Source organism: Vulpes vulpes, chromosome 7 (genome assembly GCF_048418805.1).
Source record: "Vulpes vulpes isolate BD-2025 chromosome 7, VulVul3, whole genome shotgun sequence".
NCBI lineage: Eukaryota > Metazoa > Chordata > Mammalia > Carnivora > Canidae > Vulpes > Vulpes vulpes.
The window spans coordinates 78,954,828-78,968,688 of NC_132786.1; the positions used below are offsets into that span (position 1 = coordinate 78,954,828).

The window sequence follows — 13,861 nt, forward strand, 5'->3', positions numbered from 1 at the left end:
GGCTGAGGACCTGAGAATAAGGCTTCCGGCGCGAAAAAGATCAGCCGCCAAAGCTAAAGGTCCCAGCAGGTTAAAGCCGGGCTCCCGGCTGCGCCCCGCATCCCACAATCCCCGAGCAAACCGCAGCGCTGCTCCGCGGCGAGCCGGCCGCCTGCGGCACGCGGGCTGCGAGCGCGAGCCCGGCGTCCTGACAGCTGCCCACGCGCCGGGGCGGCGCCCGAGCACGTGAACTTAAGGAGCCGCGCGGCCGGCCCCGCCCCTCGCGTGCCGCGATTGGCTGCAGGTGCACAGCCTCGGCCGCGGAGGTGCGGGGAGGGCGGGGCTGCGCGCGCCAGACGCCCGCGGCCTCCCCGCAGCAGTCGCCGCTGGGGCGCGCGGGCGGCCGAAGGCGGGTGGCGGGGCGTGCGGGCCGGCGGGCGCGCGCGCGTGCTGCCGCCGAGGTCCCTCGGGAAGCCGGGAGCGCCCGACGCCGCCCGGCACGCGCAGCCCGGCGGCCGGCGGCGCGCGCGAGGGCGGGGGAGGTGCGTGCGTGTGTGCGCGTGAGGGTCCGTGAGTGTGTGTCCCTGTGTGTGTGCGCGCGTGCGGCGCTTGGGTACGAGTTGCCGCGTGGTCTCCCACACCCTCGGCCGGTCCTCGCTCCCGCCCCCCGCCCCCCGGCCCCCGCCCCTCTCGGGGCCCCCACGGTCGCAAAACGAGCAAGAGCCTTGGGGAGCGGGCGTGGGGGGGCGGGAGGGGTCGCGGCAGACAAAAGGGGCGCGGGGTCAGCCCGCCATGGCCACCCGGAGCCTGGGGGGCCTGAGCGGGAGCCGCGGCGGGGGCGGCGGCGGCGGCAAGAAGAGCCTGAGCGCCCGCAATGCTGCGGTGGAGAGGAGGAACCTCATCACCGTGTGCAGGTACGGCGCGGCCCGCGGCGAGGGGGGGCGGCGCCGGGGGCTTGGGGCGAGCGCGCGGGGGCTGCGGCCGGAGCGTCTGCCGCACGGGCGTGTCCGCGGGCGCCGGCGCCGGGAGAGGGGTCGGGGCCGGGGCCGGGGCCGCCAGGCCGCCCACTTTCCGTCAGTTTCGGCGCCGGAACCCCGGGAGGGTGAGGCGCGGCGCGGCGCGGGGCGGGGCGGGGCGGGGCGGGGGGAGGGTGGGTTTTGAGCGAGCCTGCCGGCGTCCAGGAGGGCGGGAGGGCGGGAGGGCCGGCCGGACGGCCCCTTCACTGGTGCCCATCAAGCTGTCCGCCAGCTCTTGGTAAGGTCGTCGTCAGCGTGGCTGTCCACTGTCGCCCCCACGTCGGAACGCGTCCTGTTATTGTTTTGGCTTCTGTACGCGAATATTCAGTTATTTCACTGCAGCAGTTTTGAATGTCAACTACCAGCCTGCCCCGTGCGTGTGTGTGCGTGTGTGTGCGTGTGTGTGTGCGTGTGTGTGTGTTGTCTCCACTTTTAAATTGCGGTGCTAGTGCAGTTTCTGCAGTTGTTACTAAGAGCGGGACTTGTGGAGGACCCTAGTCCTCGTGTCAGTGATTTATTCCACGTCTTGCCTTCCCTCAAAGGTTCTCTAATTATGAGTGTGATATTCCTTTACACTACAATAATATGGAAACACAAAAGGAATAATTATGCGCATCTGTATTCAGAAATAACTGATTTTTCACCAAACATCTCGGCAGCAACCATCGATAATCTTCCAGGAATTAAAGAGTGATGACACCTTTTCCTCCTTTTCAGGTTCTCTGCATTTCTTCTTGTTTAAAAGTGTGCCTAGCATCTGAGGTAGCATACAGATACTTCTATTAGGACTTATATTCAGTAATTTTGAGCGAGTTTTTCTTTCTTTTTTTTTTTTTTAACCTGGACTATTACAGATGTTTGTCTAAATAGCAGGAAGACCTGTCTCACCAACTGTATGGCACTTGGACCTATAAACAGTAAAATAATGTGAACTTGATTTAATTTACCATTTGTGCTGTCGAGGATGCAACTTTTTGAGGAAGACAGGTATTAAATTTTTTTTTGATCCAGGAATTTTTTTTTTTTTTTAGTTAGGAAAATAGAACAGTAAGCAAGGCTAATTTATTTTATTTTATATATATTAAAAATTATTGTTTTTTTTTTTTTTTTAAAGACGATCATCTCAAGCAGGCTCCAACCATGCTTCTCGGAGTAATGCATTTCATTAAAGCTCCCTCAGTTAAACTTTGCAGGGCAGCTTTTTGCGATTGTCTTTAAAAAAAATTATTCACACTATAGCATCTTATGTTCAGTTAATATTTATTGAATGAATAAATTCAGTAATGGGTAGTCTTACTTTTCCTTCTCCATTTTTGTCCAGGATGATTTTAGGTTACTTGATGTTCATCTGCTTCCTCATCAGAGGCAGGCCAGAAGAAAGGACTTGTATCTCAACCTTATTTAAATAACATTTTAAGTTATGTTTAAGAAATTTCAGTCAAATCACACTGATTGGTGTGGACAGCTGTCTAAGCTCACTGTATTCTCATTAATTTTATTTGCATAATTATTGGTTTCTGTTGCAGAATGAATGTAAGTACTGACCTTAGTTTACACATAAATTTTGTATTGTAGCTAAAGTAAATTTCGATTTCTGGCTTAGATTTCAATTTGTGTATGTATTTGTGTGGACTTACTTCTAAGGCTGTTCTTCATGTATGAAGAGTTGATGGTTTATATGAATTATCATCCATCTCAGTAGTAATGGGATCTGTTAGGCTTTGTCTAAAAGGCTTTTACTTTTTGGAAAAAAGTCATTCTAGGCCATTTGTGTGTTTAAAGTAGCCCTGCTTAAACAAATCAATATTTATGCATTTATGTTTCTTTGCCTTTCAGAGTTACCAAATTGTGGTATCTCACCCTTGTCTCTTAACAAATTCATTTTTAAATGTTTATATATCAAATTAGAGGTGATTTGACATTTAAGTTGGAAAGAAATTGGTTTAGAGTTTGAGTTCTAAGTTTACTCTGTCGTTAACTGGTTGTATATCCTTTAACAAGCCACACAAACACCTCATCTAGTTTTCACATCTGTAAAATCATCTTGGCCTAAATTTTTAGTAACCTTCAATAACACCCTTAAAACTAATAATAGACTTCAAATAAAATGTGTTGACACTTTCTTAGAATTTCTCCAAATATGACAGGGTAATGGTAGATATATGTTTAATGGTAGCTAGATGGAATATGTGCATTTTTCTCTCTAAGCAGAAACATTCTGGACTGTGTTCCATTTTATTCTTCTCTACTGATGTTCTAGAAAACTTGTGAACAGTTTACCAAAGCAAATCAAAACAAAAATTCTCCCCCCACCACGTATCCTTCTGTATCTATAATGTTTATACAATAATGTTTTTCCTTACCCCTTAACAACTTAGGCATATTCTCAGCTTAGTTTTAAAGTCTTATTATATAATTACACAATTTTTTTACATTTAAAGCCTTGTACAAGAACAGTATTGTTATGGTGTCAAAGTTTCAAAGTGGGTTGCTCGATTAGGTAAGATAGTCAGGATGTGAATTGAATTGAATTTTGATTCATTGTGATTATGTATATAATTATTTTATCTCTTGTTTTTATTCTATTGACCATTTATGTATGGTAGCCTTAAAAATACTTGTATGGTACTTAGTAGGTACTATTTTATCATGCTTTTTTACGGATTGTGGTAGAAAAAATGTAGGTCATTTGAGGCCTGTAAATATTCCACACTCAACTCCAAAATATTCATAGACTGATTTTGGCTCTGTGTACCCACTAGTATTTTCCCTGCATGTTCTTTACATTAAGAAGTTTGATAATGAATTTTTTAAAGTCCTGCAGGCTTTTTGTTAACCTCTATTTTTCATCCATAAAAAATCAGGTACATTAGTCATTTTTTCTGTCATTTTTTTTCAATTTTTATTTATTTATGATAGTCACACAGAGAGAGAGAGACAGAGACATAGGCAGAGGGAGAAGCAGGCTCCATGCACCGGGAGCCCAACGTGGGACTCAATCCCGGGTCTCTAGGATCGCGCCCTGGGCCAAAGGCAGGTGCTAAACCGCTGCGCCACCCAGGGATCCCATTTTTTCTGTCATTTTTAAAATTTATTTATTTATTTATTTATTTTTTATTTTCTGTCATTTTTTAAGCTTCATGTTTTATTGAAAAACTTACATATTCCTTTGATTTTTACTTTTGTTGACAAAGACAATTAAAACAGAAATTCTCTTTCTGAGGGTTAACATTGTTTTAAAAGAAAGTTTACAATACTATATATATGTATACAGTTTATAGATTTTAACTATATACTGCATAACAGATTTTAGAATAATATTTGCTAAACTTTTCGTCAGTACCTTAAGAGAAACTACTCACATAGTCATAATCTTCTTGTTTTGTGGCTGGAAAGGATTAACAGCCATTTCAGGAGAAAGAGTGATGAGTGGAGACAAATGATGGTTTTCAAAATTAAAGTACTTCTAATAGGCTTTACATAGTTATTCTTGGTTTTGTGTGGGTAAAGATATTATTTCATAATTTGAATGTTATTTCAAGTAACAGTAGGGCCTTATGTTTTCCAGTGTAGTCAGGGAATGAGGTGCTCATATTTCTCTATGTTATCAATGTTTGAGTTAAGCTTAAAATCCTCCCATCAGCTACAGTGCTTTCTCTACTCAGCATTAGTTGTGGAGTGCAATCTTCTGTATAAATGAAGCTTATAATTTAAGTGTTCACATTTAAGCTACAATAAATAATACTACTTAAAACATTTTGGGTGAACTACTTTTAAAAATGGATTACATGTTTCCCTACCTTCTTTAAAAGATTCTGTAAAGGATAATATAATCTTTTTTGAGGATTTTACTCTAAATCTGTTTCTGTGAATATGCCCTGGTGCTGTGGCTCCCCTTGAGGACTCTTGAGATGCATAGAGCTTTTTGCTACGTGGTCCCAGAAGATTGTGTTTGAATTTTTTTTGTGTGCCTTTGCATTCTGCTATTGCTTCCTACCAAGTTATCTGTTATTTCTTACAACTCTACCTATTTACAGCAGCTGTTTCCTCTGTGCTTCCTATCCTCACTTGTTTATTTCAATTGGCTGTGAACTAGGAAAGCAGATAAGTAAATTTATCATGTGTTAAAATAAAAAGGCAACCAGAGGCCTCAGTTGAATAAATGAGCATTAGCACTCTGAGCTTAACATTATAGTTGATGAATAATCAGAAAAAAAAAGTCTATTTCTATGTTTGAACTCTGTGGGTGAACTTGCAGATGTGTAAAATGTTAGTATGATTGGCAGTATTATCTTTTAAATAACTTTGAATTCAGTGACTTTACTTTCTTTGTTACTGTTTCTTTGCGTATGCCTCATGAGACTGTTCATACCTTGGACACAGTGATTGTATTTTTGGCTAAAGCTCTGTTAGTCATACTCTGTGTGGCAGAACTTTGGTTTTGGTCTCTGATTAACATGTTTAGTTGTATTCTTTTAGAGCAGGTTCAGTATTATTTCTAAGGATTGTTTAGAGCCCTGATAGTAGGTATTCACGATGGAGGTAGCATGGTCATCTTTTCAGCTATTAGGCTTGGATAACCTTCTCCGCATTCAGAGAAGGTGATTATCTCTTCCCCTAGCTAAAATGGGTTTATACTCAACTTAGAATAGCTGTCCTCCACACATTCAGCTTCACTGCTTATCTTAACTCCACTGTGGATTGATAAATGTCGGAAGCTCTGTTGAATGAATGTAAGAGTGGATAAGCTTCACATATTCAAGGGGGAATATGTGAAGCTTATCCACTCTTACATTCATTCTTACAAGTTTAAAAGATATATCTCTGAGTTGGTCCAGATCATCAGAAAGCAGCTGGGTACGTAGACAGCTTTGCTTCACAAGCTCCTATCAACAGTTGCTTTTTCACAATTGTGCATTGGTAAGTTTCCATCAGTCTATATTGTGAGTGATCAGAAGAAGCAGTCACAAAAGGTCTTGAATTTGCTGTCAGGAACGTTGTTTATTATGTCAAGAAGTGTCATCTTTTTGTGAAGATTGCTATGAGAAATATTTTAGTGCCAAGGATTGTATCTCTAGGCAGTTGGTTTATTTATATCTACTGGACACAAATGTGTTAACTGACTTCTTTTTTACACAGCTTTAGAAATTTTAGTGTTAAATCTGTGGCCAAGCAGATATATAAAGGATATATAAAACATGAGAGTAATGCATTTAGCTTTATTCTTAGCTTTACTTTGCTTCCACATTTTTCATTTAAATTATAACTGATTTATAATCTGCATACAGAGAGTACACATAGCATAAGTGTACAGGTCAGTGAATTTTTGCAAAGAAGACACTACGTTGTAACTAGCACTCAGGTCAAGGAAAAGAACATTACCCTTCATGTATTTAAGTATTCTGAATTTTTTCTCAAAAGTATTTATAGTTTTGAATATACATATACACCTCTTTTTAAAGTTTTTATATTTTTATATTGTAACAGATTAAATTTTTACATTTCCTTTCTTGCTGATATATAGGCATATAATCAACCTTTTAAAATATTTGTCTCATAATGTAATCTTACCATATTTACTTATTAATTCTAACAGATTTTCTGCAGTTTTTTTTTTTTTCAAAGTTTGAACACGGTTATGTCATCTGCTTGTTTAAAACATAATGCCATTGTTTTCTTGTGTTCCTGCACTGGCTAGGACTGGAGGACTGCTGAAAACATTAAATATTTTACCATGAAGTAGATGTTTGCCATCAAATGTTTTTGTCTATCAAAGTAAACATAATTTCTCTTCCTTATTTTCTGTTTATGTAGTGAATTATATTGGTTGACTTTTGAAGGTTAAACTACTCTGGAATAAAAACTCTTGGTTGTGCTATATCATCTTTTTAATGTATCTTTGCATTCAATGAGTTAATATTCCATTTGGGATTTTTGTATGTATGTTCACGGAAGAGGTTTATCTGTAATTGTTCTTTCTTACAGTGTTCTTGTTTAGTTTTGTCATTAAGATTATCTGACCTTATAAAGCAAGTTGGGAAGTATCCTTCAGTAGAATAATTTGTATAACATTAGATTATTTCTTAAACTTTTGAAAGAATTCACCAGGGAAGACATCTGAACTGCTAATTGTCTTTGTGGGAAGTCTTTAAGTAACAGATTCGATTTATTTAGACACTGTACAATTCAGATTTCTTGTTTCTTCTTGAATCAGTCTTCAGTGAATTCTCCATGTATATTACACATTTATGCTTAAGATCTTTAAAATATCCTTTTCGTATCTTTTTGTTGTTTAAAAATCTATAGTAATTTTCCATTTTCTTTCATGATACTGCTAATTTCTGTTTTTCCCATTTTTTTCTTGTTAGCTTATGAATTTTATGTATCTTTTCAAAAGCCAACTTTTAGCTTTGTTAATTTTCCCTGCCATACATTTATTTCTGAATTCATTGACTTCTTTATTATTTCTTTAAGTTCCTCTTTTTCTAATTTCTTGAGACAAGAGTTTAGATCATTGTTTTTCAGCCTTTCTTTTTTTATAAATATGCCTTTGAAATTTACAGATGTCCTTTTTTGACATTATTTTGGGATTGCTAACAAGATTTGAAATGTATCTTTGTTATTAATTAGTTTAAAATGTTTTCTCATTTCCATTGGGTTTTCTTCTTTGACTCATGGATTATTTTAAAAATTTATTACTTAACTTTCAAATAGTGGAGAATTTTCCAGTTATTTTTAGATACTGGTTTTTAACTTAATTCCACTATATTTATAGAGAACATAGTCTGAAAGATTTCAGACTTTTGGAGTTTTGTTTATACTTGCTTTATGATACAACATATGGTTAATTTAGATAATATTTTATATACATTTGAAAAAATACTGTCATTGATTGCATGTTCTATATTAGTTATATCTAAGTTTAATTGTGTTATTTATACTTTTTTATCCTTACCTGTTTTTTATATGCTTAATCTATCTAATCTTGAGAGAGATGTCTGTCACTGAAGGTACCTTTGTCTATTTCCTCTTTTAGTTCTGTTATTTTTGCTGTCAGTATTTTGTTGCTTTATTATTGGGTGTGTGTGGATGTAGAATTGTGATCTCTTGGGGTGCCTGGGTAGCTGCAGTCAGTAAAATGTCTGACTCTTGGTTTCAGTTCAAGTCATGATCTCAGGCTCATGAGATGGAGCCCTATGTTTGGCTCTGCTTCAGAGTCTCCCTCCCTCCTACTCATGCTCTCTCTCAAATAAATAAGTAAAAAAAATTTTTTTAAACACAAAATCGTGATCTTTTCCTAGGGGCTGGATCCTTTGTCACCATGAAATGTTTTTATTTTTCATACCGTTATTTTCTTAATGTCAATTTTGTCTGCTATTATTATAGTTAAGACAGCTTTCTTACAGCTAATGTTTGTATGATGTATCTTTTTCCATCCTTAACTTTCAATCTTTTTGTCCTTAAATTTAAAATGTCTCTTGTAGGCAGGATAGAATTGAGTTTTATCTCATTAGAGTATTTAGTCCATTTACATTTAATGTTATCTTATTTGGGTTTATAGCTACCATTTTATTCTTTGTTTTATGTTTCCTTTTTTCTTTTCTTATATATCAGTGAAATATTTTTTATTTATTCCACTATTCCAGTTTTTCTCCCAATGAGCTTGTTAATCATAAATTTTTTTTCTTGTTCTGTGTACATGTTGGATTCCTATCCTTTTGGCAGTTACTCTTAATTTATCACAGTGTAATATAAATTTAACTCTCACTGCTTCTCAAGTAATGTTAGAACTATTTATTCCTTCTTATCCTGGACATTTTAAGTCTACATATATGGACTTTATATTTTTTATATATATTTACACATATATTTTAAGTTGCACAAGATTCTTTTATTGCTATATTTTATTCTTGATATTTAGGCAATACCCATTTGCATTTACCCGCATATTTACCCTTACCATTGTTCTTCCATCAGGTGTGGAAAAATTTTGGCTACTTTTACACTCCCCAGTTTCATGTATGTTAAATTTTATCAGATTCTACTTGACTTACATTCTTTCTTTTCTGTATCTTCTTTATTCTCTCTTTACTTCAGTTTGCATATTTTGTATGATTTCTTTTCATTAATCTTGTCTTCTGTTTCTCATCTACTGAGTGAATTAAATGAGTTTTTAATTTCAGATAGTTTTGAATTTTAATTTCTCTAATCCTCATATAAAAATACGTATCTTTTAATCTATATCCATCTTTTCCTGTCTTCCATAGATCCTGTTAATCAGTTATCTAAAAGTTCTGATCACTAATTTAGAATATTTGGATCATTTTACATCTCTTTTTATTGTGTTTTCTCTCTTCCTTTCTTTGTCATGTAGTCTTGTTTTTTGGCATATATACATTTCTTTTTACTGAATACCAGATGGTGTGTATTAAATTTTTCAGCACTTTTGTTGTTCTTTGAGTGCTATTATACTTACCATTTTGTCAACCATCATGTCAGAAGTATTCATCAGAACATAACATACAGTAGAAAAAGACCACGGGTAGACTGCACCCATCAATTTGAAGAAAATGTGGCCAAGAGCTTATTAGTGCTCATGGCTCATAATATAGCATAGTGCTTACTTTCCTTACTAATGTTATCTCTTCTGGAAAGATAGAGTGGTAGCTGATCGCCTTCATTCAGTCAGGGAATGGTGCTGAATCCAGGCTGGGTTTCAACTCTGGTAAGTAGTTTATTTCCAGCATTTAGCACATAGTAGGGTTTTGAACCTACTAGGCTTGGTATATTTTTTAGCACTCTTTCTCTGCTAGTCTTAAACTATTATTTGTCTTCTGGAACTACGAAGTGCTTTATTGTGTTAATCAGAGGCTTTCTGATTAGGATTTTAGTCTTCTGCTGACAAAGTGTTTGTGGCCTTCCCAGAATTCCTTCAAAAGCTTTCCTAGTTTTTCTGTTCCCCACTAGCACTCTTCTGTGGGAATTAGACCCTGCCATACTCAGACTTGACAGACACTCCTGGGTCAAAGCAGCTATAGTAGTCAACCTATTTTTGAGCTTTACTCTTTCTGGAGTCTTAACTGCTCTGATGCTTAATGTTTTAGCCACCGTCCGCAGGCTTCAAACATATGATTTCTGTAGTTCCTCCCCCTTCCCCAGTTTTTCTAGCTGTACTCTGTGGGAGCACTGGTCTACCACCATTTACTTCATCCACCTTAGTCTATTCCCACATTTTTCATCTTCCTCTCTAGTTTTTTTTTTTTTTTTTAAGATTTTTTTTTTTTTATTCATGAGAGTCACATGGAGAGAGGCAAAGACCTCTAGAGGCAGAGGGAGAAGCAGGCTCCCTGTGGGGAGCCAGATTTGGGACTCTATTCCAGGACCCCAGGATCACTCTGAGCTGAAGGCAGATGCTCAACCACTGAACCACCCAGGCGTCCCTTCCTCCCCAGTTTTAATTTATGCAGCCAACTGATGGTATTTTATATGCCCCCATAAGCAATCTTAAGTCTTTTCTGGAATAGGTTATAAAAATAACTATAGCACCAGTTATGCTTTAATCTGATTATCTTTTTGTCTTTTACTAGAATGTGAATTTCTCAAATATTGGAATCATAGTTTATTTAGCATCTAGTTTATTTCCAGCATTTAGCACATAGTAGGCATGTTTATCAACTGAGGTAATTATATTTAGTAAAGAATAATATCAGTGCAATGGACATTTTCAAAATAAAATTGAAGGTTGAATTGAAGAATCATCATCATTTATTTTTTAAAAGTCACCCTAATGATTAATCTCTAATGATTAGTAGAGTTTCAACATGTAATAGCTTCAGCAGTAGAATTTGCTTTCTTTTGAATGGAATTACTACTCTAATTAAAATTTAATGTGGAAATGGAAAAAAATTCATCTTTCTAGTGTTTGAATAATAGTTTAAGAAAAGGTGAGACTGAACTAACCAAATATATTTTTTGTTCTTTCCTTATGGAGTGTACCTTAATATTCAATTTTATAGAAGCTATTTCACGAAAATAGGTAAAAAGTATAAAATGCATACTATTTTGAAAATGTTATCTCAAAGATAGAAAATGCACATTTTTTTTCATTAGATAAAAGGACATTGCCTTTTTTTCCAGTGATGGTGATTGTCCTTTGAAGAGGATAACAGTATTCCCATATATCCAAAATGTACACTTGAGTTCTTTTGTATTCCAGATATAGTCTCAAAATTAATATTAAAAATATAAATTAAAATTTTAATAATTTATAAAACAAAACATCTGTACTTAACATCTGAGGAAAATACATTATGTCATGCATGCAGAATATCCTTTTTTGGAGAAAAAATACTAGATGGGCATTTATGACTAGTAATGAAAATTCTTTAATTGAAGCAATTTCTGTTTCAATCAGATTTGTTTTATAGTTAAGCCTAATATTGCTAGAATTCAAACCCAAATATATCTGATTTTAAAACTATACTTTCCTCTTATGTGCTTCCTTCAGTGTCTGTGGATACATAAGAACTGGTAGTAAATCATGTGTGGGTATATGTGTTTGTATTTGAGCCATAGCATCAGAAAAAATCAATTTACACACACTTGAAAATTCTGCATTTTTTCTATGCTTAGATGTTACTTAGAGAAACGCTGATGCTCCAAAAAGAAAGTGGATGTGTGCTAACATTTAGTAATTTTTGTGTAAGTTGAAACTGTATTAAATACTTTATATATCTCTTTTAATCTTCACAATAACTTAGTAATTGATTACTGACAAAACTGAGGTTCAGAGAAGTTAATTGTCTTGACAGAAACAGCTAATAGCAGAGCCAGGTTTGAGTCCAGGGCCTGATATTAAAGCCCTTGTTCTTCCTATTGCTGTACTGCTGCCATGAATAACTAGATAGTTAACCTATGTTAAAATATGTTACTTGAATATTTTTGTTTGTCATTGGATAAAGAGCGGTTAGATTCCAAAAGGATATGTGGTCCAAGGGTATAAAGTATTCTTTATTAATATGATTTTAATTGGGAGTTCTTTCATATAAGAGATTTAATGAGCTATTTATATTAAGATGGGAAGTTTTCTTGGTTTGATAGCTTTCTAATTTTAGATTGGTTTGGGTTTTTTTTGGAAAATTTTGTTTTATCCTTAGTTTTTTTTTTTTTTAAGATTGTGTGTGTCTAATGTTATTTTTCATGTTGGGCAATCTGTTGTCATCAATCTGCTTATATAGCAATACAAGATGTTAATTATATAGTATCTCATCCTTAAAGTACCTAAATTACAAATTCTCTTTAAAAGGAATTTTGTCAGTGCAGGTGGGAAAATATTTTAAAATACAATTTTCTCTCTCCTTTTAATTTTTACATTGAGTAAAATTTTTAGAAATAGTAAACACTATAATAAGAGAGAGAATCTTAGGCTATACATTCCAGAGAAAATGATTGGGACTTTTTAATCCCTGTGTTCCAATAAAACTTTATTTATAAAAACTGGCAACAGGTTGGATTTGGCTTGTGGTAGTAGTGTGCAGACTCCTAGTAAAAAGGTATATATAAAAAAATTCTTATTGTAAAAATATTAAAATTATAAGAAAAGTGGGATACACATGATTTTGGAGAATTCTTATTTTCATAATACTTAAAAAAAGAAGGCAGATTGCTGATTCTAAAAGATTTTTTGAGTTCCTGGTATAAAATGTGAGAAAGGAAATAAGCTATTACCCATAGTGATTTACATTTTATTTGAGGTAAATTGTATCCTGTTTCCCAGTAGCCATCTCTGTGTTGACTATTTAATCACTGATTTATATTAATATGCAGAAGATAGTTACCTGTCCCTTTGAGAAAGACAACTAGCAGTAATAAACATTATAAAGAATTCTGTAATTTTGGTGTGAAATAGTGGAAAGAATTCTATCTCAGGATTTGGATACATATATTCTACTTAAAAATATCACTTATGAGTGACTTTTCTGAAGTCCTTTTAGTTTTGAAATGTGATGCTTCTATGTGCTTTGGTTATCTTCAGATATAATTCTGTGGTAAAGACATATAATGGTATAGGTAAGAAAATCTGTTCTGTATGAAATTTATGGGGTTTTGTTTGTTTTTAAGAGGGAGAGGGGCGGGGGGGCGGACAGAGGGAAAAGAAGAGAGAGAATCCTAAGCAGGCTCCACACCCAAGGCAGAGCCTGATGGGAAGCTCCATCTTACAACTCTTGAGATATGACCTGAGCCCAAAACAAGAGTTGGACATTCAACTGACTAAGCTACCCAGGTGCCCTGAAATTTATGTTTTTTGAAGTATTTTGATTATTGTAAGGGGATGGGACATATTTTTTTTACTACTTGAACACTGCATATATGTGAATATATATGTATATATTACTAATGTAGTGCCTTAAGTATTAAAGGTGAATTTCCAATTTTTAAGGTTTCTTTCCAATAATGTAGAAATTAATGAGTAATATTTTTTTATTTTGGTGTCACATTTTTACTTTTTAATTATAGTTAAAATTATGTTACAAATCTATGACTCATGGAAAGAATTCAATATAGTGTAATGAAAAAAAATTTTTTTGTAATGAACATTTTTAAAACAGTTTTGGTAATATCTTATTTTTCTCGGTATGTTGCCAAAGAGAGAAATGATAGTTTGTGCTTTCTTAGGTTTGAAGATTTTATTCACAATCATTCTTTCCTATTTCTGACCTAACAAAAATTTTCTTTGGGCATTGAAAGTGGAAAAGAGAATCTTTTTAGACAGAGATATTTTAAAAACTGTGCTTAATTATATGACCCTTTTATGTACATTTTTGGGTTTTTAATTCTTATGTAAACGTTGTTACTTAGACTTGATT

At 36.2% G+C, this 13,861-nt stretch overlaps 1 protein-coding gene across 12 annotated transcripts in view; it reads left to right on the plus strand.

The window, feature by feature from the left end:
* Positions 1 to 533: 533 nt before the first annotated feature.
* The window catches only part of RUNDC3B (RUN domain containing 3B), a 142,437-nt gene continuing 129,109 nt past the window's right edge, over positions 534 to 13,861 (plus strand). For 5 of the 12 annotated variants that reach the window (XR_012002652.1, XM_072764180.1, XM_072764182.1 and 2 more), the window contains exon 1: positions 534 to 893. Coding sequence is in view for 4 of the 12 variants with exons in the window: in XM_072764180.1 (XP_072620281.1) it covers positions 772 to 893 (122 nt within the window). In the remaining 8 variants the exon portion in view is untranslated. Of the gene's footprint in view, positions 894 to 1,008; positions 1,082 to 1,133; positions 1,234 to 13,861 lie in introns of those variants that run through there. The other 7 variants (XM_026018688.2, XM_072764189.1, XM_072764190.1 and 4 more) reach the window with 6 other exon arrangements.